At 42.4% G+C, this 24879-nt stretch overlaps 3 protein-coding genes across 5 annotated transcripts; 1 reads left to right on the plus strand and 2 right to left on the minus strand.

The window, feature by feature from the left end:
* Positions 1-550: 550 nt before the first annotated feature.
* Positions 551-3843, minus strand: ctxn2 (cortexin 2). Of its 2 annotated transcripts, XM_034581838.1 has the most exons (3): positions 3394-3843; positions 2993-3013; positions 551-2425 (listed from the first exon to the last, which is right to left on the minus strand). In XM_034581838.1, the coding sequence occupies exon 3, from the start codon at positions 2354-2356 to the stop codon at positions 2111-2113; it is 246 nt and encodes an 81-aa protein (XP_034437729.1). In that variant the 5' UTR covers positions 2357-2425; positions 2993-3013; positions 3394-3843; the 3' UTR covers positions 551-2110. The 2 variants fall into 2 exon arrangements, with proteins under 2 accessions (XP_034437729.1, XP_034437728.1); XM_034581837.1 differs by lacking the exon at positions 2993-3013 and having other exon boundaries at positions 3394-3841.
* A 3259-nt stretch (positions 3844-7102) lies between these two features.
* myef2 (myelin expression factor 2) lies at positions 7103-16441 on the plus strand. 2 transcript variants are annotated; one of them, XM_034581833.1, is made up of 17 exons: positions 7103-7299; positions 8828-9039; positions 9789-9841; positions 10748-10755; positions 10843-10936; positions 11187-11375; positions 11473-11626; positions 11728-11777; positions 11861-11921; positions 12744-12845; positions 13222-13266; positions 13369-13464; positions 13589-13684; positions 13898-13957; positions 15383-15570; positions 15880-15931; positions 16120-16441. In XM_034581833.1, exons 1-17 carry the CDS (start codon positions 7160-7162, stop codon positions 16281-16283), a joined length of 1764 nt encoding a protein of 587 aa, XP_034437724.1. In that variant the 5' UTR covers positions 7103-7159; the 3' UTR covers positions 16284-16441. The 2 variants fall into 2 exon arrangements, with proteins under 2 accessions (XP_034437724.1, XP_034437725.1); XM_034581834.1 differs by lacking the exon at positions 13369-13464.
* A 555-nt stretch (positions 16442-16996) lies between these two features.
* Positions 16997-24562, minus strand: slc24a5 (solute carrier family 24 member 5). Its single transcript, XM_034581835.1, has 10 exons — positions 24533-24562; positions 23151-24441; positions 22199-22378; positions 21841-21924; positions 21557-21660; positions 21319-21419; positions 20076-20359; positions 19776-19985; positions 17988-18089; positions 16997-17736 (listed from the first exon to the last, which is right to left on the minus strand). Exons 2-10 carry the CDS (start codon positions 23305-23307, stop codon positions 17414-17416), a joined length of 1545 nt encoding a protein of 514 aa, XP_034437726.1. The 5' UTR covers positions 23308-24441; positions 24533-24562; the 3' UTR covers positions 16997-17413.
* Between the last annotated feature and the right edge of the window lie 317 nt (positions 24563-24879).

Genomic DNA, 24879 nt, shown 5'->3' on the forward strand with positions numbered 1-24879 from the left:
AGCCAACAACATGACTTTGCAGTGAGATATGAAAATACATTGCAACACAGGAAAAATTTTTGCGATTTTATAGATTTATAACCCCAGAGTTAGTCGGCCCTTAGGCTGAGGAGGAAAAAGGCAGTGTTTTTTTCCCCACTGAAAATAGATCTCAGATAAGGATGTCACACAGGTGGCAGAGATAATGGTGCAATAATGATTGAATTCCTGACGATTGATGTGCACCGTGGGAGGTGTGCACGCCGGCCTGGCCTCTGAGAGCGGAAGGCCTTGCAGATCAAGACCTGCTCTGTCACACAAGACTGTCAGTGGATGTCTGTGTGTATCGCTCACTGCTGCAGCATTAGCCCAATTCTGTCTCTACGCCATCCCTGCATATTAACATACATGTAGACTGTATAAGAATCTACTAGTCTGTTGGCCTCTTTTTCTCCATCTCTCCCTACTTCTTTATCTCCGTTTGTTGCCGCAGGGACGTCGGACTGTCACCTCCAGCATCTTGTTTTCTTTATTTCACGTCCTCCACACATTGCAAAGAGACCCAACGATGTTTTAAAGTGAAGAAATTCTATTTATTTCACATCATTGAATCAAATCTATATCAACAAGAAATCTCTACCACCAGCTGAGCAAGCAACAGGTCACAAGATGCACTGTCGGTCATCATGATATGCCACATGCACGCCCACACACATCCACTCACTCACACACACACAAACAGGTGCTCTAATGTTTCTAGATGAAGGCACATAAACCCATTGAAGGTCACAGTAAGGCAGAGTCACAGCACTAAGGAGAAACCGTAGACTGTAGAAAATTAGCAAAGGAACACTCAAGACTTTGACCAGTCTGCTGCATCACAGAATCTCTGTAAAGTCCCGTCCTCCTCTGTGTGGGAAGGGAAGAGAGCAGGTGTGAATGGGCGCGGATGGCTGAGAGTAGGAGGAAGAAGGTGTCCACGTGCGGCGCTGACATACATCCCACCCCTGTTTTCCGGGTGACCTTTTTCCTCTGCAGACAGGCGGTGAGAGTTTCTCCTTGTCATTACAAAACTAGCAGCGCTGGAAGAGAGAGAGAGAGGGAGAGTTCCTCCAAGTCTCGGATCCTCATTTCCCTCGAAAGTTCTTTGGCTTGACTGCATCAGCCAACCTTCAGACAGTCCATGAATCAGCATCGTCGTCATATGTCTTTGCGGACGTACCGTCGAGAGTAAACAATTTTCTTTTCTTTCGCTCAGACATGTAATTTTGGCAACATACAGTGTAGCATCATTCAAAACCAGCAGCAGTACAAACTCTAGCAGAGTTGTTTTTGCATCATTTAGACGCTGTAACGCCGTAACGCAAATCACAGTTTGTTCAGTTGCCTTTTCGCTGCAAGACACCACGGAAAGGACCAATCTGTAGACACACACACACAGCAGCAGCAGCAGCATCCCTTTGGATCACCAACAGATTGGATTTGATTAGTCCACATAGCAGGAAATTGAAAATAATACCCTGTATCCAACCGTATAGTATACAATCTTGTGCAGAAGAGCTTTGCTGTGCAGAGGTGGAACCGCTCTGTTTCCCATGATGAGGAATCCTGTCCCTGAGTCTTCAAACTGTGTCTGAGTAATCCCACTGCACCCCTGATTCTCCAGCCCGTCCCACAAGCATCCACCTCCACATCCACCTCTGATACAGACATTCATCTTGAGGGCATGGGTTAAAGGGGCCTCCAGTCATTTCCGTGTAAATCCATGATCTGAAATGCACACCACCCTGGCAGAAAGGCAGAGAGTATGTCACAGCATCTGTCGCACACTTGGTCAGACACACACACACACACACACAACAGACACGTAGCCACGTACAGTCGAGAGACTCACACACTGGCTCTGAACTAACAACGCACACACATTGAACAACACACACAGCCTCAGTCTGTCACAGAGAGATTTCTTGATGGTGCGTAGGTGTCAGGAGCGATGGTTGTGTGGGGCTGCGGCTTACTTGTGTTTGCGTGTGTGCAAGCAAGCGCTATTTGCGTCCGCGAGTATGCATACGTGTGTGTCTATAGGCATTTCTGTTCGTGATGGACATCTGTGGATGTGTGTGTCCCTGTGTTAAGTGAGGGCGTACTCAAACGTCCCTTTCTCCAGCCCCTCGATGCCGTCGGCCCAGTTGGAGGAGGGCATGCTGCTGTAGGGGTCCAGCAGGATCCTGAAACATCTGACTATCAGCAGCCCCAGGAACACCAGGAGCATCCCCACGAAGGCAAACGCTGTCTTCTGCTCCAGAGTCAGGGAGTGCGCCATCATGTCGTTTCCGCTCATGGCAGCAAGGGAGTGGTTGTAGTGGACGCTAAACATGGCAAACCAACATCTAGGCGCCTCATCTTTCCTCCGATAGGGTCAGGCGCTTAGAAGCCTGCATGTTACCTGGGCAGAGATTACATGACGGCTTCAGATTAGTGCTGTCTCCAGTCTCTTGTGCAGAGAGGATCCGTCTAATCAACCCATGTAAATATCATCGCACTTCATGCACACGCTGAGAGAAATAAGGGGTGCAGATGTGTGAGAGGGAATACACACAGTTAAATAAGCAGGGTTACAGGTATCTATAAATAGCCTCTTTTGAGTGTGCTATCAAACAGATGTCCAGAGACTTCGATCTCTCTCTCTCTCTCTCTCTCTCTGTCTCTCTCTCTGTCTCTCTCTGTCTCTCTCTCTGTCTCTCTCACACACTCCCCCTCTGAATAATGATGCAAAAATAAAATTACAAAAAGAAAACATGAGCAGAGGACTGAGAGGGACTGCAGGAAACCAGGTTCAGGAATACGAGCCAAAGCCATGACTGCATTCCTTTAAGTCTGCTTGGAATTACATTGTGTCGCAGTGCATAACCGGCTGATAAACAAAGGCAAAGCAGTAGCAGGTATCAATGTAAAAATGTCACATCTCACACACATGTGATGCATGTTTGCTTTAGAGGAGAGGGATCTCTACCTGTTGCGTGTGAGCAGATGCCTGCCAGACAGCGTAACTCCATTAGACAGGAAAGCCACAGTGATTGACAAAACATAATCACAAAATTGGTGTGGTCACACAAGTGGAAATCTGCCCCTGTCATTCTTTATCCCCCCAAAATCCTTCACATGAACACAAGTAGCAGGTGGCTCAAGTGAGAGGAATGGAGAGGGGGGGCACATACAGACAGGGGAATGAACAGAGAGATGTCAGACAAGGGAGAAGGAAGTAGAATGATGAGGAGGACACTGCACAAAGTGTGCACGGTGAGAGAGAGAGGGGGAGAGAGACAGGGGAGAGAGGGAGTAACGTAGGGTGAAAGAGACAGGAGAGACTGCAATGACAGATTCTGTGTGAGACAGAAAAAGCAGGCGTCTCACCGTCATTATCGTTCCATCCTTACAGACCTGTTGCTGCTGTTCCTTGCGAGCAACTCCTCCGTCCTGGAGCTCCCAGACATATATCCATTAGTTCACAGATTGCCATTGCATGCCGGACGTGTCCAGCTAACCCCTCATCTCAACAAAAAGCTGAAGAGAGAGAACCGGGGAAGCGAGGGAGAGGCTGGATCCAGCTATGATAGGTCTCCCTTCTCTGAGATACATCTCCTCTCCTCATGCTCCCTTCACTTGCTGCCTCCTACTCATTATCATTCTGTTTCTCTGTCTCTCCCTCCAGAAGCACGCACGCTTGCTCCTGCTGCATGGCAACCACTTGTTAGTCTCACTCAGCTGCTGTGCTGCCTCACTCATTCATAACATTACCCCTCAGCAACACCACGACAGATGCAGCAGCACAAACAAGCGATTCGCCCCCTTCTTCTTTTTCCTCCCCTCTTCATTCTCCCCCTCCCCGGCTTTATTTGGCTCTTCTTAAAATGACTCCACACAAATCTGACAGGAATATCATGGCTTGGCCAGCAGGAGAAATGCTGCCTCTCACTGCTCCCGGCCAGTAAATGCTGCTGCAAAGGTATTTTTGGTCCAGCGCAGCACCGTCCTCCTGCTTTTGGTGGTGTAGGGTTTTTAATTGATGCAGTTTGCTGTGGTCAACTTGAATTAGCTCCTCTGTTTGCAGGCTTACAGATGCAAGCTCCCTGCTCATGCTGGAGGAGAAGGGACAGATATTTAAATAGATTTAGACTGAAGTGAATAAAAAAGCAATATTGTGCAGGAAAACAATCGGAGGGATCTGATTGCACATCGTGACAGAATGCAGCAGTGAGGAATCTGTGTTGTAGTGCAAATTATTTCAGACGTGTTTGTCAGAGTGGTGCAGTGAGTCGGATAAGGATAGAAAAAACATGCCATGAGGGCGATGGTCATCACTGCTGGGGGATGTGCAATAATTCAAGACTTAGAAGTGGTTAATTTTTACCCATTTCTCTTGTAAACAGCTGGAACATTCCTGATAGATAATCTCCAAAGGTGAATCAGCTCCTTCTTATTTACTTTCACTTCAAGTTTTATGTCGTATTTTTAAGAACGTCCCTTTTTCTTGTGTCAGTAACAGTCACTAATCTTGCTGTATTGTAAAATACTTGCTATATTTGGGTAGAGTAAGGTCATGCGGCACAACTGTGTCAGCTACTCACAAATACAGTTTTATTTCACATTTAGTTCAAGGACAGCTCTTGTAAATTAGATGAGGAGATGGCACATAATTTAGACAACGATATCGTTTTCATTTTCTGGCATTGCCCTCACGTCCATTTAAAAGACAAGGTCGAAATGGAAAACTATTGGGTCATAGCACAGCAGCGTGTGGCCATTAGTGATGAGGTCGAGTTACAGATAGTGTGAATTGCATGTCATTGTTTTGAATCCATTACAGTAAATTGACTGTCAGATGTGAAAATGAATTTTTGCTGAATTAACTTTATCACTTGTGCTTTTACTTATGTGTGGGGGTGTGCTCATATGCTTTGGACTGCTTTGACTCCTGAGACAATCTGAACGTGTTGCATAGAGAATATTAGCATAAACATTGTCCTTAGGACATAAGGATAAAGATTATTAGACTTTTATCTGTCTGACAGCAGATGATAAGTAAAACTGATACGGAGAACTGTAAAACTGTGATTCTATGAACTGCTCTCACGACACACCCTTTAATGTTAATAACTCCATATCACAGCACTGTGTCGCATTATGCATATCCTAATGTGAGAGATAAGCTCAAGGTCTTCACAAAGCTATAGCAACAGCCGAATCACACACCCAAATTTACTACCAGATTTATATTGTGCTATTTTGTTGTATTCACACTGTAAATAAACACCGAATTAATATTGTCATAACTTGTGGGTTTTGCAGTTTGACTGAGTTGTTGCTTGAAAAAAAGACACAGTTACAATTCCTATTGTGTTTTTGCTTGGTTTGTTGTGAACACAATTTTATATTTCAAGTGGATGATATTTCAGTCTGGAGTGTTTCCAAGGAACTCACAGCAAAGACGTCTTCTGGGCACAGATTGTGAGTAATCAGATCCAAAGGCGGAGTCTGGCAGCTACAAAAAGATAAAAAAGCTACAAATGTGGTCTGCTGCTTGAAATTTACTGCATCACTGTAACTGCTGCGAAGGAATTTAGGATTCATATATCAGGTCTACTTTATTGTGGAAACTCAATATTAAAGTGGCACAATATCCCATTTTCATATATGATGATGTAATGGGAATTTATTGTACGTGTCAACTTTTGTCAATGTAATCAACTTTCTGTTGTGGCATCTGCACAGACGCCCCGAGCCGGTTCTCTACAAATGTTGAGGCGTATTGTACAAAAGAAAATGAAATGATTCCTCCAGTGGAATAAAAGTGTATCAATCAATAGTTTCAGGAATGATGAACTGGCTTGGCTCTGTATTACAATCAATGAGGCAGGACTTTTACTGTCTGACACTGTGGGTGTGCTGCCTAGAATATTGTAGGTTATATGTATTACTTGTATTTCTTCATGAGCGAGTCTGTAAAATTAGAAAGCAAATACACACAGTACAATAGCTGTGGCAATATATCATTAGGTTAAAAACATTTGTAGATTATATGCAGGGGCTCACTGGTGCTGGTAGAAATCTTCAGGGTCTGTCGCGCTCATGGATCAAACTGTTTTACTGCGATAGAGAGATGTTGATGTGGCTTCGAAGGATCAGAAGCTTTAATCAGAAACAGTCAGTTCTCTTATTCACTTAACTGACCCCTGAAATTACCTGCTAATCTAAAAGCGATCATGTGTTCAATCTTTTCAAATAAACCAAAGCCTGACTCATATATCGGTTGATGTGAGTCTTTCACAGACACATCGCTTTCAGCATTTGATGTTTGGTGAAATGTGCGGATATGAAAACTTTTATTTGACTGACTAAACAATGCAAGAACACATTTTTTACTTTTATTCAAATTCTATGTATTTAGTGTATTTGTGTTTTCTTTTTAATCATAGCTATAACTTTTTTTACATATTTATTGTGTTTTGAAGTAGATGGCGACCACTTCTTCGAACGTGAAAAAACATCAGGTGTTATCGAAGTGTCCGGAAGCCCCGACACTCAAATTAGACTCGTAACAGCGTCATGTACACAATGTTTTTAACCTAAAAATCCTCTGATATCATCTTACTAGTTACTGCTGCAGTTCTTGCAAGAACTCGCGATATAGCTCCAGTTACTGCAGCAGTATGGATCCATGTTATGGAATTTTTTCTGTTTTTTAATTTTTTTTACATTTGAAGAATCAGTCACCATTTACTTCAATTATATTGGATTTGGCTGCAGGAAGTGTTTTGTGGACTCAGACACTTCACCCAGCCCTGCATTGGCATCGTGGCGAGTAGATAACGATTGAATTTTCATTTTTTTTTTATCTCTTTAAGTTAATGGATAAACTGTAAAATCCTCTATTAAAGTCTTTGAGGGTTTTTCTAACAACATCTTGGGAATCATTGACTATTTTCCAACATGTTTGTATTTTAATGGTTTAACTCCCTGACATCGGTATTTATATTGGCGCCTGAATCCCGCCCGGAAGTCGAGTTGCTCCTCTCTGTTCTCGCGGGGCTGCCTAGCAACAGCTCCCAAGTCTCGCGTGGGCGGCGCAGATCTCCTCTGCACATTTTGAACTGCGTAGCGTCGGGGGCATCTTGCGGCGATGGGCGACCAGCAAACCTTCAACATGGCAGATGTTCCGGCTCTCGACGAGGAGGAACCGAAGCAAGAAGAATCCACCGCGTCCGTCCCGTCCGAAACCGACGAGACGTCCCAGGAGGAGACTCCCAACGGGGTGAAGACGTGAGTGAACACGGCGGAGTCCCGTCCGTGCAGCCGTTAGCAGGGTTAGCTAAAATGGAGTCCGGGTATTGCTAGGTATTGTCGGGCGGTAAAGCCTCCACGGCCGCCGATAAATACCTGCGTGCTGGATGTGAGGGTCGCCGCTAACACGACGCCATCGCTGCGATATTAAATCTCCATGTGTTTCCTGTGGCCGGTTCTTTATTTCACGACAAAAACACGACGCACTGGATGAATCTTCCACCGGGAGCTAGCCTCGGTGGTGTTTTGCTTTAGCTCAAGCTAGCTAGCGTCCGTTAAACCACCGGGTTGCACTGATTTAATTAGCTAGTTAGACATCTTAACTCGGTGACACTTGTTTTCAGACGACAGCTAGCGTTAGCACCCCTGTTTTGTTTTAATCACAGCTGTTCGTGTCATTGTGCTAAGATAACAACAATGTGAATTTAGCCGCAGACGCCGCACTGCTCGTTGAAAATGGCTAATGAGCTATGCTAGCTAACGCAAACCTGTTCTCTTCTATTCACACAGCTTCTCCTGATTAAATACAATTAACTTTACAATATCTTTTTTAAAATACAAAGCTTTGAGAAACTTTAGAAAGTCTCAATAGATAATTTATCAAATGTCTAAATCAGGTAAACTAATGTTGTCCCACTGTGATTCATGTGGAGGTGTCTTAGTGTTCGTCCATGCAAAGTTCAGAATACAAATGTAGCCCCGTTTATTTTTTATTTATGTCATCATGCAGCTTAATAGCGAAGTCATTTTCATAGTGATGATCCATTCATTTTGTATGGAAGGATGTTTAAAAAAAAGGTAGTTTTTACTGAAATCCATTGCAGCGTCCATGCTCCTCAAATACAACTTCTGCAATTTGTTAAATACTTGTCACATGAATGACAAGAATAGAGTTGATGGACATAACCGAGGAGGTATTGTCAAAGTTTAAAGAGCACCCATTGAGCAATGTTCCGGATTAAAACAAATGCCAGAAGTGAGCTGCTTTCAGAATTGCACCGAACTCCGCAGATCCTCCGTATTTTCTCCCGAGGAGGTGCACGTGTCAACGCAAACGTCGGAGTGCCAGGCTGCAGGTCATGTCTGAAATGGGCATGGTAACATCAATGAACCAATTTGTAGATTAGCCTTCAAATGCATCAAAAAAAGAGGCTGAAATCAATTGCAAAGTGCGTTAAAGTTATTCTTCCGACATGTTGTTGTCGCGCTGTAATGGTTAACACTGGTGTTGCATTAAGTTTATTGAAACTTATAAAGACTACAGTGCGTTCTTGGGACCCGTGCAGTGCTTAGGGTTTGCTTTGTGTTTGTTTGTTTGTTTCGGTCTGGAGTTTATGAGACACATATTTAAACACAGCAACAGAGACAAGCAGACTCACAAACATGTGTTCCTGTGGACGGGAGAGAAGGTTCTTTTATATTTCTTTTTTTAAACAAGGAAACACATTTTCCAATGTGGTTTTGAGATGGGCTGTGTGCTGACGTGCCTCTTTGTGTCGTTTTACAGGGATGGGGAAGAATCTAAGGCCCCCAAAGAGAACCAGGATGGTAAAGAGAAGTCTTCTCTGAACAGAAGAGGAAACCGCTATCATCCCTACAAAGAAAAACATAGTAGTGGAGAAAGAGAAAAGAAGACTGCTCATAGAAACCGGGTGTTCATCAGCAATATCCCCTATGATATGAAGTGGCAGGCAATTAAAGATCTAATGCGTGAGAAAGGTAAAGTCCCTGGTGACGGGATGTGTCTCCCCTTCTCTCTATCTCTTCAGCTGAGTAGAAGTTCTTCACCCTTTTTCGCTTATTTTCAGATAGAGCATTCTGTTTCTAGTTGTAGTCAATTAGTTTGTAGTTTTTCTCTGGATGTATTAAGTGCAGAAAGTAGGGAACCAACATAGTGTGATATTAGGTCATTGGAGTTTTAATTAATTCTTTTGGATGGACACTAAATTAGTCTGGGCTGATATGTCTGTGAGATGAACCTAGTTCTATTGTTACTTGTTAAATGGCATCGTCAGCTCCAAAATGTAACCTCAAACCAGTCGTAGAATTGATTGTTGAATGTTTTTGTTGTATCTTTTGAAAGGTGAATCTTATGAATGAAAATATTGCAATGTTTTACTTTCTGAATCATGAGGGTTTCAAGAAGCCTTTTGAAAGGTCAAAGGGCAGCTGTAAAACTTTCAACTGCCATGAATGGAATCTTTTGACAAACTGATCATGTTGAAGTCTTCTGAATTTCCCAGGTTTAACGTAGCTGTGTTTCTCTCTGGCCTTGGCCTTTGGGTGTCTCAGTCACTGCCCAGAAAGGCATGGTGTTGTCTGGTGGAATGTTGGTCTGGGCTGACTGTTGATCATTAATGGGACATCTCCATCTGTAGCGGCATTGCCAAGGCCAACGGCGACTTGAAGACTTGGTGACTTAAATTCCTTTGTTCTTTTGGTATTTTTCCTTTGTATGTCTCATGTAGTTGGTGAGGTTACATACGTGGAGCTCTTTAAGGATGCAGAAGGAAAGTCAAGGGTAAGTGATGTGGCCAACTTGCTGCACGAGGTTTTAAATGCCCTCAGCAGGCTCTCATTAATCAAGTGCTCTTTTAGGTTCTGATCCTTTGGGTCTCACTGTTACTGAATTGGTGATACTGTAGGTTGTGTTTAGAACCTGATAGATGGCTAATGATTGATATTCCTTTGAAAGGGAGATGTCCTGTTGATTTTTGGAAAAGTAGCCTAATGAACTCATCTCAAGAGTACACTTTTGCTTTTGTTGTTGTCATATCAATTGGTTTAAAAGTTTGTCTGTTTGGCCTTTTTCCAAAGGGAAATGTGGGTTGTTTGATTTGTCTTATTGATTGACCCTCATGTCTCAAAATCTTACTTTTACAATTCTGTTCTATGGCACAGCTCTCGCTTCAGAGGAACATAACAGTCGTCATCCTGTAGTGTTTTTTTTTTTTATTAAATGCCAAAATTGTATACAATAAATGTAAAGTTGAGCCACACCATTTTTATTGCTGTGGTTAAACTAGTTAATCCTAACTATGTTAATGCTTTTAAAATTTTCATCCTTGTTTTTGTGTCCAGTTCAAAAAATATTTCAGGTAAATTGCAGTGCATAGGTAACTGTAAGTGCCAGATGATTTTTTTATTAAAACTTAAAGAAAATTAAAATAATTCTCGTTGGTTTATTATTTAGATTATATGTATTGTTAACATTACTGTTTCTAGCTTGTAAATTAAACACAACCAAAAACTGCTGGCTCAAGTCAGTGGGCAAAATATGGCCAACATGCACTAAAGGAAACTAGACATGTTGATGTATAAAATATATGATGTTCTTGTGCTTTGTCTTGATTTTAACTGTAATTTGTTCACTCCTTAAACTTTGGATGTGTCTGCTACCTGGACTCCAATGATGCTGTGTGGTTAGGGTTGTGGGTAAGTAACTGAGCGTTTTCTCAAACAAATAATTATTTATCTTGTACTTGTCTCTGCATGGACTCATTTTTTTTCCTGATTCAACAGTGTGGTGGAGTTCAAAGATGAGGAGTTTGTGAAGAAGGCGATATTATCTATGAATAAGCATGACCTGAATGGAAGGCCACTCAACATCAAGGAGGTGGGAACAAAACAAAGTTGAATGATTGTAGCAAAATTCAAAGTGAGATCCATATATTATTGAAACGCATCAATTTTCTTCCTCTTATTATACACCGAAATACTTCCTGACAGATGATGATCCACATTTAAGTCTGTAACAATATGATGGAGACAGTAAAACCACCAAATAATTATACAATTGTGTATTATAAGTTGTACAACCTTTACAAAGTCGTAATATTTTCCTGTTTTGTTTTCTATCTTAATAGGACCCTGATGGGGAACATGCCCGGCGTGTGCTGCAACGCATGGGAGGTCAACAGGGAAGTCGTGGACAGGACATGGGGCCTGGTGGGATGAACGTCCCACCCTCCATCGCCAACAACCCCAACATCCCACCTGAGGTCATCCATGGGCTGCAGGCCGGGCGGCTGGGCACCACAGTGTTTGTGGCCAATGTGAGGACACTGATCAACACAACTTTCAAGTATGTCGTCATGATTTTTCAGCTTGATTGAAAATAATGGTCTCTGTTTTTTGTTTTATTTTACACAGCTGGATTTCAAGGTGGGCTGGAAGAAGCTAAAGGAGGTGTTTTGCATGGCAGGCGTAGTGAAACGAGCAGATGTAAAGGAGGATAAAGATGGAAAGAGCCGCGGGATGGGAACCGTGACATTTGAGCAATCACTGGAGGCGGTGCAGGCCATATGTATCCTTTCAAAACCAACACCAAGAAGAAATCATAGAAAAAGCACACAAAGCAAATACTAAAGAATTTCACTGTGACCTTCTCCTTGACTCTGAACTCAGCCATGTTCAATGGACAGATGCTTTTTGATAGACAGATGCATGTCAAAATGGTATGTGACTTTTTGTTGTTTAACTTTTCATAACTTGTACAGAAAATGTAAAGAATCAAAACATTTGCTGTGATCTTTTACAGGATGAAAAATCTCTCCCACCTGAAGATTTCTGTCAAGTAGAAAAATCACCTCAGTTACCAAGTGAGTACTCGGCTATCACCCGGTCGGATTATAAAATCAGATCCAAAGAAATAATTTCGGTGAATTGAACGTGGATGTTGTCAGTGTAAGAGGCATAATCCCAAACAAACAAATGTTGATAACATTTTATAGATATTTTAGTCATATTAGAAAATCCCAGGTTCGGTCCTGAAGCAGAAGGCTAATAAGATTAAATACAAAGTGGCTTGCAGGTTTTTCCTACTTGTCGGACAATTATTGTCCTGTTGTCTGTTATCTGCACACTGCTTGACACATAAAGACATGATAAAAGAAATGGTTGCAATTGCAGTTAAACATTAAACAAACCTATTTGAGGAACAATTTCTTTATAGGGCTTTTTTTAATTGTATAAAATGTTGCTTCATGCAGTGGTTGAACAGTGTAGTAATAGTTTTCTCGTGAAAGCTCATAATAGACCTGCCAGTCAGGTTGAGTTGTAGCTTTGTTAATGGCCGAAGGTCGGATGTCTGCACTGAAATGAAGATCTCAGCACACCAAAATAAGATGTGGAAATATCCCATAAATTTAACAGCCTGCCACACGAGTGAATAAATAACACCTGTTCTACCCGACGGCATAAAATATGCTCTGAGCTTTACTTCTTCCATTCGTGAGGGTCAGTGCATTGCTGATAAGGTTCATGGTTCTTTTACTTTAAGTGCCCCGAATTTTCAACCAATGCGTAATACAATAAATGTCACTAGCATGTTTGATCATGTATAAATTCTCCTAGGGTATGAAATCCACTCTACTATACATTCTGCAGCTCTAAAACTTTTCACTTGTGTATTTTGTGTGTAGGGGGACTAGGTGGTATTGGCATGGGACTGGGGCCAGGTGGGCAGCCAATAAACTCCACCCGCATCAGTGGTGGAGGAGGCATGGGCTCCATGGGGCCTGGAGGTGAGTGACCTCAAGTATTTTTTTGTTATGTTTAGTTAAATATTGCGTACACTATAGGTTGCAAATGAGGTCGACACACACGGCGGAATTAAGCAACATCATTCTGAAACGAACAGTCAGCCCTTTGCTGGCATTTATGTGGCTCCTCTTCTGACCCTGCAGCAGTGACAATCTGGGTTAAAGAGATAAGATGAGCAGACCTGAAACCCAGGACTGTTATATTGCAAGTGTTAGGACGTGACTGTCATTGTGTCTCAAAGCACCTCTGCACAGTGTTCGATAATCGGACTACACACAGAACATTTCAATACACAGCTAAAAGAAGTAAAATGATAATCGTTTGTTGGTATGTCCTGACTGACGTTTTCCACCGCAGGTATGGACACTTCAGGTTATGGGGGAATGAACAGAATCGGAGGAGGTAAGTCTATTGCCACTTCTGAGTTTTGCTTATGAAAGACTGGTCTGTGCTTGTTTTTGTGGATTGAAGGGTGAAGTTGAAACGTGGTGCTTCTTCTCCCAGGAATGAGTGGTGGCGGGGGCTTTGGGGGCATGGATAATATGGGCAACATGGGCGGCTTTGGAGGGAGAGACATGGCTCCAGTTGGCAGGATGGGAGGTAACTGCACTTTTGCGTCTGCTTGGCAGAGACGTGCTTTAGTTCGAGGTTGTACTGTTGACCCAGAGATGCACTTTGATGTAACTTTCAGTCTGATGTTGATTTGTTGTTTGTTTGTGTGTAGATATGTACCGATCCGGGATGGGTGGAATGGATCGAGACTTCAGCCACAGTGACATGCCAGTGAATCGAGGGTTTGGAGATTCCTTTGGAGGAATGGGTGAGTAATACTTTTAATACAGATCGACCTGAATTCCTTTCAAAGTTACACAAAGGAGCTTATGCAAGTTCCACTGTGCAGTTTGTTTGAGTTATGATAGGTTTTAGGAATTTAAGTTTTTTTATGCTGTCATTATTGTATGCTTATTTTTTCTTTTGTGACATTGTTGTATTATGGCTCTAATCTGCATCGACTTGCATTCTCTCCTTTTAGGTGGAGGTTTTGGAGGAGGCATGGGCAGTGGTGGCATGGGACACATGGGGACTGGATTAGGTACATGAGATACTCCATCCATAGTTTTTTCTAAATCCATTTTATATCGTCCTTTACACAGTTGTCTAGCAGAGCCACAGACCTTGTTACTACTGTTGACATTTGAATGTTATTAGCCTGTATCATTTATAGTCCTTTGACAGCTACGCCACAAATCATGTAAAAGGAGCAATGAGCAGTAGTTCACTATGAAGTGATTAAACTTACTCAGCTCTCTGAATGGGCGATGCACAATAAGAAGTGTAGTGTTTGGAAAGACTGTCCTTCAATAAGATGACCCCAGCACAAGTACTGGCCTTGCTCAGTGTTTCCAAACATGAAGCCTGTGAGCACGTAGTGTGATGAATAGTGATCTGCATTGAGAGCACTGAGGTATGTTCGACATCTGGCCAACTGAAGGACTATTTACCTAGGACGTATATTATGAAATTAACAGCTGTTGAATTATGAGGAATAGAAAGAGTTTAAACCATTAAATCTGATGTGTATCCACTAAGCAACAAGTGATGTAACATTTGACTGTCTATATAATATTGATTTGACTGGGTACCCAACCAGAGCAAATACACTTAATGTGCATGTTTGGGCCAAGATTAATTAAGCCGGAAAACCCCAAAAGACATTTTCATCTTGTATTGATCATATACAGTGAGCACGTTTTTACCTCCTATAGATTTATTTTCATTTGTCAAGGTCACTGTGATCTAACAAACACGTTTGTGGCCTTAACTCAGTCTTTATCACAAATGTTTATTGACCGTTTTTAAAATCTAACATTCTGCAAAAACACATTCAGAAGAGCAGGGATATTTCACATTTGGTTGGACACTGAATTGCTGACACTAATCTTGGGTCCCCACACACATACAGCAGAACAATAAAAACAAAGCTTTACAAAGTCAATTCAAATTTTATTTATATATAAATCAAAAAACACATATTTCTTTATTGAATTTCTTCAGTTTTATTCATTATCTAAACAGTTTTACACATAATGGAATAAGTGTCAGAGAAAGTGTAGTTTGTGTTCACAAGATAATTTGTCTAATCTGTTTAATCACTGTTGTCCATGTGGGGTTTGTTTGGTGACTAATAGAACAAACTGGTACAAAGTCCTTCACCTCCTGTATAAACAATGTCACGGTGTCATTGTACTCGGTGTAACAGCTTTGAAGGAATGGAATGTCAGCACAGTTTCACAACATCCCCTCAGTGTCACGTTATTCAACAAAACTCATGAGCAGCTACGTAATGGTTGAAGGTTTTAGAATGTATTTACTGTGCCAGTTTGTTGCCGGTATTGTCTTTAAAATGTGTAAATGTGAGATAAGCCTTTACACAAGAACCGTGCTGGAACCTGTATGTACTGCTCTGTTAAAATATGCAGAACACTAGTTTCTCATTGTGTGTGTTTGCTGATTGCAGGTGGTGGAATGGGCAATATGCCAGCTGACCGTATGGGCTCTGGCTTTGACCGTATGGGCATGTCAGGAATGGACATGAACCGTGGCTTTGGCGGCTATGGAGGCGGGGGGCCGAGCCACATGGGCGGAGGGGGCATGTCCGACAGAGGCTCTGGCTCCAAAGCAGGCTGTCAGATCTTTGTGAGAAATGTAAGTGTGGGTTTGACACCTGAGACCTTTGTTAGTACAGGGACTTAAGAATGTGGAGGGTCCTAGAGATGGTTCTGTAACTACAATCCTTCACTTACCTAATGATCACGTCATGGATTAATACATTTTCTTAGTGCTTTGATTCCTTTTGTGACACAATTTATGCTTTCCCTGTACTAAGATAAGTAATATTGCTGAAAATTAGTAGTGGTGTTGTGTTTGTTCAGGTTAACTGCTGTTGTATTTCCCAGTAGGTTATTGTCTTTCCTTTGATAATTATATGGATTAAAATATAAATCTGTGTTGCAGCTGTCCTATGATCTTACCTGGCAAAAGCTGAAAGAGAAGTTCAGTCACTGCGGTAAGTCTTTTCCTCTGTACTCGTTTTTACTGCTGGTGCAAAAACTTAAAAATGATTCATAACATACCACTCACACAGAAGATTTCCCTTTTGACATTGATGCATGAATGTCAGTCTTTAACTGATCTACACTTTGTGAGATATTGTGGCTTCGAGATTCATCCATTGCTCTTTGTTGTGTTCTGCAGGCCAGGTGATGTTCGCAGAGATCAAGATGGAGGGCGGGAAGTCAAAGGGCTGTGGAACGGTGAGATTCGACTCTGCAGAGAGCGCAGACAAGGCCTGCAGAATGATGAACGGAACCAAGATCAATGGCCGAGAGGTTGACGTGCGTATCGATCGCAACGCCTAGAGCTTTTGTAGAAGTCATTCTAACACACTTCCACATTCAGCCCTTTCGCCAATGAGCTTTTGTTTTGTTTTAAAAACACAATTACTTCATATGTCCACTGTTTCAAATGTTTTTTGGTTTGTTTATATATACTTCATAGCAGTTTTGTTTTGTAAACCCTTTTTAATTTGTCAGGCAGTTTGTTTTAACAAATAAACTTTTTAATTTTTAAATGTGCTTGTTGTTGTATCTCCTGAGATCAAAGTTCATCACAGTGTCGAATGAGCCTGAGGTGTTTACTCTATTATTGCTCAACAGTGGCCTCTAAGAAAGCTGGGAAGTTCTACATTCATTTAATCAGATCCAACACTAAATTAAAAATCCTCTGATTTTCTAATTCCCAGAGGTCGAGGATTAGTGGTAGATTTGTTTCAGGAAGAACGGATTGTTACCTTTTTATCATATTGACATTATTGTCAGTGTCTGAAGTTCACATAAGCCACAGAGTTAATTATAAACAACTGATAAAGAGATAGTGTTTCTTCTTTCGGTAACTGAAGAGGAGTGGAAAGTTTTTTTTTTTTATTTGTTTTTTTTTTTACCATTTATGGCTCATTCCTTGACTCTTCCTTGCAGGCAGCAATCCTCATAAAGCTTATCGGGAGTTTGTAGATGATGCCTCTTTTGTTGTAAGTCACTCACCCACTTAGAAAGAGGACAAGGTCAAATTAGTGTTGTTGACACCTTTTTATTTGCTAACAATGACTTCACAGTTTTGAATCTCTTTGAACCCGGCAGTCACTTCTTGAAACGGCACATTTCTCATTTATGGGCCTTGAGTAAGACAGAAGACATCTCAGCACTTGATGACAGGTTTTCATCGTATGATAACTTCTGGTTCTGAGCAAGAGCCCACAAGAAAATGATCTTTGGTACATTTCCACCTGTGGTGAAAGCATCTGCTTACAGAGATCATCCTCTTCCTGAGATGTGACCAGCACGTCTGCCATGGCTCAGTGTCTGTAAGTGTGTGAGCGGAGCCACGCCTCCTTGTTTTGACTTTTGCAGCTTTAGAAGCTTAACATTTCTGTTGTGTTTATGGATGAATGGAGTCTCAGAAAATATGGCTTGAGTCCTGAGAAGGCCGGCCCTCAGTCACTGCACAGTCTTATGGGATTATTCCCAATGATCCCCAGCTCGTACAGGATGGCCAGAGTGGCAAAGAGGATGTAGCTGAAGAGCGAAACCACTCCCAACTTCCAGTCCAGTTTCCATCCATTCACATGGACGGCTACAAAAAGGAATACAATTGAAAGGAGGAGTGTGCCGGAAATAAAGACGAGTCCGGAGCTGTTGACTTCTACAGGGTTCTCCGTGTCCACAAAGACCGTTTTGATGAACCAGGGCAGGCCCAGACAGAGCATGTCGAAAACATTAGAGCCCACTATGTTGGACATGGCCATGTCAGCTTTACCTGTTCAACAGAAAACACATTCACAGCATTAGATAAAAGTGTCCATTCACAGAACTATTAAAGATTACAAGTAAAAATCAATGAAATATAAAAAATTACCACTTCAATGTTTTTCATAAATAGAACCTGCTCTCAGCTGCGACATCTTTGTATCATTTAAACAATGAATCACTGCAGCTGCTTATAGAAACTGTCCATTTTACATTAAACAAGACCACCATGAACTGCAGCTGTTAAAAGGTGACGTTTACCTTCTCTGGCCACCATCACACTGGCCACAGTGTCGGGGATACTGGTTCCAGCAGCGAGCAGAGTGAGTCCCATAACTGTGTCAGGGATGCCGAGGGTGTCGCCTGTGTCGAGATCAAACCAAACAAATACGAATCAGATTCCCCCGTAAAATAGCTGCTTATTGTTACTATGGCGATGGGGTTCATTCATTATTCCTGAATTCTCTTTCCAGGATTTAAAAAAACTGAGTTAAAACCCAGCAGAACACTTTCCACATAACACAATCTTAATCAGTAATACTGTATTCACCTTTTATTGGTTCAATTACATGTAAAGTAAAGGTGTCTGGTATGAGACTTTATCTTTAATCTTTATTGCAAGTTTAGCCTATATGATATAATACATTAGATAATCTGAGGTTAACGTAACCCAGCAGGTGTAATGTGTGTACTTTCTGAATATCAGCTCCTGTGTATGGCACCAGTGGTGGGATACACAGGAGCTGACATATTTTTTTACTTTTACTCCACTGCATACATCAGCATATATTTGTACTTTCTACTCCACTACGTTACACATTCACTGTTTTTATACATATAAAAGAAAACCATAACAAGAGGGGAACTGGTTCACTGATCCAATCAGAACGGGCAGGTAACAGTAGACCCCGCCTCCTGCACCAGCAGCATCACTCACGGGTGAAGAAGAAAAAGTATAAATGGATTCGTTAGAGGCGAGACTCAGCCATGATGATGTAGTGGACACTCAGTGAGTACTTCTACTTGTAATACTTGAAATATTTAACTTTTACTCAAGTGGAAAAGTTAAAGTGGTACTTTTAATTTATACATTTTTATTTAAGTATACTTTAACGGTAAATGGTTTTGTATTTATAAAGCTCTTTACAGTACAGTTTTACATTCACCCATTCACACACACAGTGCATCTATTAGCAGCACTTTTCTGTTCTATGAGGGGCAATTCGGGGTTCAGCATCTTGCCCAAGGACACTTCGGCATGCAGATGGCCCGGGTAATGTACGAGTACTTCCTCCACCAATACATGGCACAAAACATTTTCCATATTCCACATTATAAATGTCAAAGAACATGATCTCGTGTCTTTAGAGGTTTATACGACTCTGACCGGAGGCCACAGTGAAGCTCCTCTGACAAACTGATGTTATTTGGCTCAGTCGTCTCTTATTCACACACAGTGATGGTGGAGAGTTGCTGCTGTACAGCTCCGAGCCACAGAAACACACAGACTGTATGTGTGAGTTGTACCTGGTGGGTCTCATGCCTGCTCCTTCTTTCATAAGACTAAACGTTACGTCCATGTGAGCCTGTCTGACGACTACAGGATAATAACCTCATTATTCTTCAGTAGAACGACCACAGTCACATGAGGAAGTTGTGGTTTCAGCCTGATTTGAGGTCAGTCATACAGTTTACGTCTCTGTTGTGGGTGGAGGGGGAGGCTGTCCCAGGACCTGTGCCCGCGGGTAGTTCTGCACATACACCCCACTGCTCACATGACTGTTTCCTTAAGGGTGAAGCAGGCTGTAATCCGCTGCCTGGGCAGGCACATGGCCCACTGGAGCTACAATAACTACCCCCCCTATTAACTTTCCAGGACAATGGCATCTCAGGAATTAGCCAGCAGACCAACATGTGATTCTACTCTGCAAATCCAACATTTTTCTCACAAGTTTCCAAACACTTGTGATCCACAGAGGCCCGTGAGTGACGGGCTGGTTTACGCTAAGTTGCGGCTGAACTGAAATGTAGAGATTTTGAGTTTCTTACCGACCACAGTGACCATCCACACCAGCAGGTACGTGAACCCTGAGATCCACACCGCCGACATGATGAAGGTCACAATATACCATCGCTTCCAGAACCTCCTCCTGCAGTCGGGCACGGTGAGGAAGAGCAGAGCGATGATGGGCAGGGCCAGAACCCAGAAGATGCGTTTCAAGTCGCTCTCCGGCACGGCGAACACACTTTTATGCTCCACTAGGATACGAGCAGAAAAACAGGTTAGGAGCGAATGTGTAGCCTCTTACGTCATCAAAGGGGTCATGGCCACAAAGAAGTGGGTTTTACCTTCAGGGATCTCGTTGAGGCCGTGCAGGCTGAGGGACAGGTTAGAGTATCCCGAGTCGTCCTGGAAGATGCCGCTGTCCGTCCTGGAGCGACTGTGCACGCGCAGGCTGGTGTCGTCGCTCCAGCCCATCAGAGGCTGCGTCTCCGTCTTCTCCCCAGACCCTTTACCCAGGCAGGTGCAGCAGGGGCTCAGCTTCCTCAGGACGAACTCGCTGATGCGGAGGTCGAAGCACAGCACCACGATGTAGACGCCGTAGACCAGCAGCAGGCAGGCTGCGTCGTACCTGCGAACAAAACGCACAGTTTGAGCATCACCATCCATTACTGACCTCGGGGACAGATATAATAGGGAGCTAGAATGGAACTCAAGAGCAAGGCCCAACTGTCCCCTTAAGAATCCACAGTTAAATTCACTAGATCCAGAACTTTATCCGGATCATTTTCCTCAAGAGCCATGAAAATGTTGAAGAAACATCCTATCTTACAATGTTAAAGGAAGAAAAAACAAACCCTACATCTGCCCCCTGATCAGAATCTGTAATGGATTCTTCCCTGACCCAAACTGCATCCCTCCACCAAGTTATATAAATAATCTGTCTGATTGTTTTTGCGTAATCTTGCATTTCTTGAATGAAATCCCTTGGTCTAGCTGTCAGGTGCCATTCTGTGTCCTAAGTACAGGACCTCGGCCACAGGATAACATCTGAGCAAACTCCATTAGCGGCCGAAGGCTGTGAAATGTCGTCAAAAGGTCTGGAAGCACCTAATCAAATGCATATGCTTATAGGATTTTGTAAATATATGGCAAAAATCTCCTGAGGGTATTTAGTATTTCTATTCAGTCATGTTTGGTGCTATTTTTATTCCAATTCCTTTTTTATTGTACATCAAATAGACTTTCGGCTTTTACACAACACCATAACCAATAATTCCGGCGCACATTAAGATGTTTTATAAACACGGACGGTCGCTGCAGCTTCTGTGTTTATGATGTGCTGTTGTCTGATTTAAGGGTCATTGCCGTGTTCTGTCAGTGAGTCACAGCCACAGCACAGTTGTTTTGTGATCTATTTTCAATTGTTCTTCTCAGTGTCCCAAGGTGCAATAAACAGCTCTAACTGACCGTGTCTTTTACTGCCTTCCCTGCACATGCAGGTGGTGATGGGGGTTTAAAGATCGTGTAATCCTGATGATACCGTGCTATCTCGATGTCAAGCCAGTGCACAGAAACACACACACTCACCAGTAGACCTTGTTATCAGAGATGATAGCAATAACAGCAGACACACTGATGGCATAGGCCAGGCAGTCCCTGAACAGTGGCCAGCAGCTGAGACGCCCGGCCTGATAACGGAAATAAATGGTTTTATAACTCGGACAACACAGTGTACACGATGACTCTGCGGCTTTGACCAAGCAAATGATCCACTCCAATGCACAAATAGGTGAGTAATTGTTTTCTGAGTATTGTGATGATGTACCATGGAGGCCAAGATTCCACATAAGCCGCAGATCCCCAGCAGGTTGTAGACCGCTGACCCCACGATGGTGCTGACCCCGATGTCTCCCTTTGTCACAAACACACCTGAACATGCAGGAAGAGCGAATGTTAGCTCTGAGGACAGCGTGGAGATCCCTGAGCAGAATAAAGTCCTAATCACAGGCCACAGTCCTGACATCATCATCATCATCATCATCATCATCATCATCATCATCATCATCATCATCATCGCTGGTTGTAATTATTGTTCTAACGTGAGATTACCCAGAAAGGCCGTGACCAGCTCTGGTGCCGAGCTCCCAGCTGCCATGAAAGTGGCTCCTGCGACATCCTGAGACAGCCCCAAACCTGAGAGAGACGCAGGAGACACAGACATTACGTGATCGTTTACATGGTGCACATGAAACAACAGGAAAACTCAACAATGCAAACTCGGAAATCCACAATAACTGTCAATTGCAAATGAACTATAAAACTGTAGCCCATGCACAAAAGGGGCTAATAGAATATATTGAAGTGAGTGAGAATCTGGGGCTAGAAATCCTCATTGTTGGTGAACTGATGCAATCCCCACCCTGTAAAGTACACACATGTTGTACACCAGGGGTTTCATGTCACTCACGGTCACTGATCACTTCTAAAGATGGCAGGAAGTAATCGTCGCAGACAATCGCCACAGCCAGCAGCATGTAGAAGATGAGAAGAAAGTAAATGACGAGGCCGCCGTCCTTCCTCTCCTGCACCGTGAAGAAGCCTTGAGGAAACTCTGAGGACTGTGGTGAGATGCACTCTGTCTCATTCTCTGAAAACACACACACACACACACACACACACACACACACACACACACACACACACACACACACACACACACACACACTCGTCATGGCACTTACACGGTATTTCATGCCAATAAGACGTGTGTGGCTTCCAGAGCAAACACCGTCACAGCTACTGAGCCACAATTGATTTCTCTTTTTTTATTTTCTGATAACATTAGAAAAATTACATTAGAATAGAAAATGAAAAATTACACATTAGAATAAACCAACACACAAGTCTAGGTGCATTATGGCAGATTTACAGTATAAAAAAATACAGGTAATGGAGTTATAACATATAAAAAGATGTGCAATGATGATATCTATCCATCTATCCATCTATCTATCTATCTATCTATCTATCTATCTATCTATCTATCTATCCATCTATCTATCTATCTATCTATCCATCTATCTATCTATCTATCTATCTATCCATCCATCTATCTATCTATCTCCGTAAAACACTTATAATGACACTGTACACACATTAGAATAAAACAAACACACAAGTCTTGACCCATTATAGCAGATTTAAATAATAAAAAATACAAGTAATGGGGTTAAAACAACACAGAAAATAAAGAAATTGAGATGTGAAACTAAATTGATGATATCTATCTATCTATCTATCTATCTATCTATCTATGTAAACACGTATAATGACACTGTACACACATTAGAATTATGCATTATAGGAGATTTCTAGACACTATACAAAATGACAGGAGTAAGAAGTTATAGTTTTCTTACCGAGAGCCCGGCGCACCCTGGAGGAGCGAGTTTCCTGAGCTGTGTTTGCTGTGAAGGACACAAGATGAACCGTGCAATACAAAAATATCACCAATCCCAGAAAGTAAGGTATAAAATCCTGTCTCCTCTTTTTCTGCAGAGGTGCCACCTTATTCATCCTGGGTAATCAAGAGTGGAAATCAGTGATTATTCCCAGGACTCATGTGTGTGTGTGTGTGTGTGTGTGTGTGTGTGTTCTGCTGTGGATGTGCGATGGAAGCTGGAAGCATCTAACTCTACTCTACGACTAAAAGCTGCACACAGGAGGGATTATTGGGGTAGAAAGCGTCTTTTAAGGTCTGAGCGCTACCAAGAGAGGGGGATCACGAGTTGTGAGTCATTCCAGTCGACCTGCACACACACACTGCAGCCTGAGGTCACGCACACACACACACACACACACACACACACACACACACACACAGACCCACATCGCAACAGCTGTGGAAAATGAGTTTGTATTATTTGTCCTCTGTGGTCAGGGATTTTAAACACAAATACACCTGCCACTAAATATTCAGAAGTAGCCTGAAGCTCCGGAAGTTTCACATCTAACATTATGTATTATTCTTCATCAAATCAATAACTCACATGTGTACAGTGGTGTTCATGAGTTTAGTTCGTTAAAAGTTAGTATCACTCTCTCTCTCTCTCTCTCTCTGTTCCTTGGTCTCTCTCTATCTCCACATTCAATTCAATAAACTTTATTGGCATGAAAATTGTGGACAATGTGGACATTTGATTGTGGACAATATAAAAAATCATATCAACAACAACCATGATTACTAAGGGAAATCAATTAATGGGATACATAAACAACATCGAATTAAACAAACGGGGATGTGCAACTAAATCTTATCTTTCTATCCATCTATCTATCTATCTATCTATCTATCTATCTATCTATTTATTATAAATTAATTAATTAATCAATTAAGTAATTATTATCTATTCATTTATTTTAAATTTTGTTGATGTGGCTGGATGAACGGATGGACTCACGGACGGATGGATGGTGGACGGACAGACAGACGGGTGGACGGACGGATGACGGACGACGGACGGACGGATGATGGACGGACGGACGGACGGATGAAGAACAGTGGACTGTCGAGTCCCTCGGGTTCGTCGACTTCCGGCTGTGATCCCGTCAGTTCAGAAGCGCACGGAGCTGTCACGTGTCATCCGTGACGCGCATCATGGCGGCTGTTGAGGGAACAACCTGCTGGAGGTCGAGTTCTCCAAATGTTTCCTGAAGAAACAGAAAGTAATGTTTTTTACTCACACACATTTATCACTATACATTTTCCATCAGACCTTTTTCCAGCACAAGCACCACCGACCTTGTCTGGACCAGTAAACCTCATGTCTGGGGACCGGGTTCAGTTTAGGGTCAAGGTGTGAGTTGTGGTCCTGGTTAAGATGAGGGGTAAAGTGTTGGTTTGGCTTTTCACAATAAATGGAAGTCAATGCAAAGTCATAGAAAGAAAAAGCTGTGCAAACCTGTGTGTGTGGCCCGGGTTTCATTAATGTGGTGGGGACCTCAATCTGTTTATACCATCACATTACGCTGACTTGTGGGGCCAAAAAGAAAGTTATATAACATAAATAATGACATTTTAAGGTTAGATTTAAGTAAGGTTAACGTGTAAGGTTTAGGTAAGTAGAAACGAGTGTAGAACCAAAGGGT

Source organism: Hippoglossus hippoglossus, chromosome 3 (assembly GCF_009819705.1).
Source record: "Hippoglossus hippoglossus isolate fHipHip1 chromosome 3, fHipHip1.pri, whole genome shotgun sequence".
Lineage (NCBI taxonomy): Eukaryota > Metazoa > Chordata > Actinopteri > Pleuronectiformes > Pleuronectidae > Hippoglossus > Hippoglossus hippoglossus.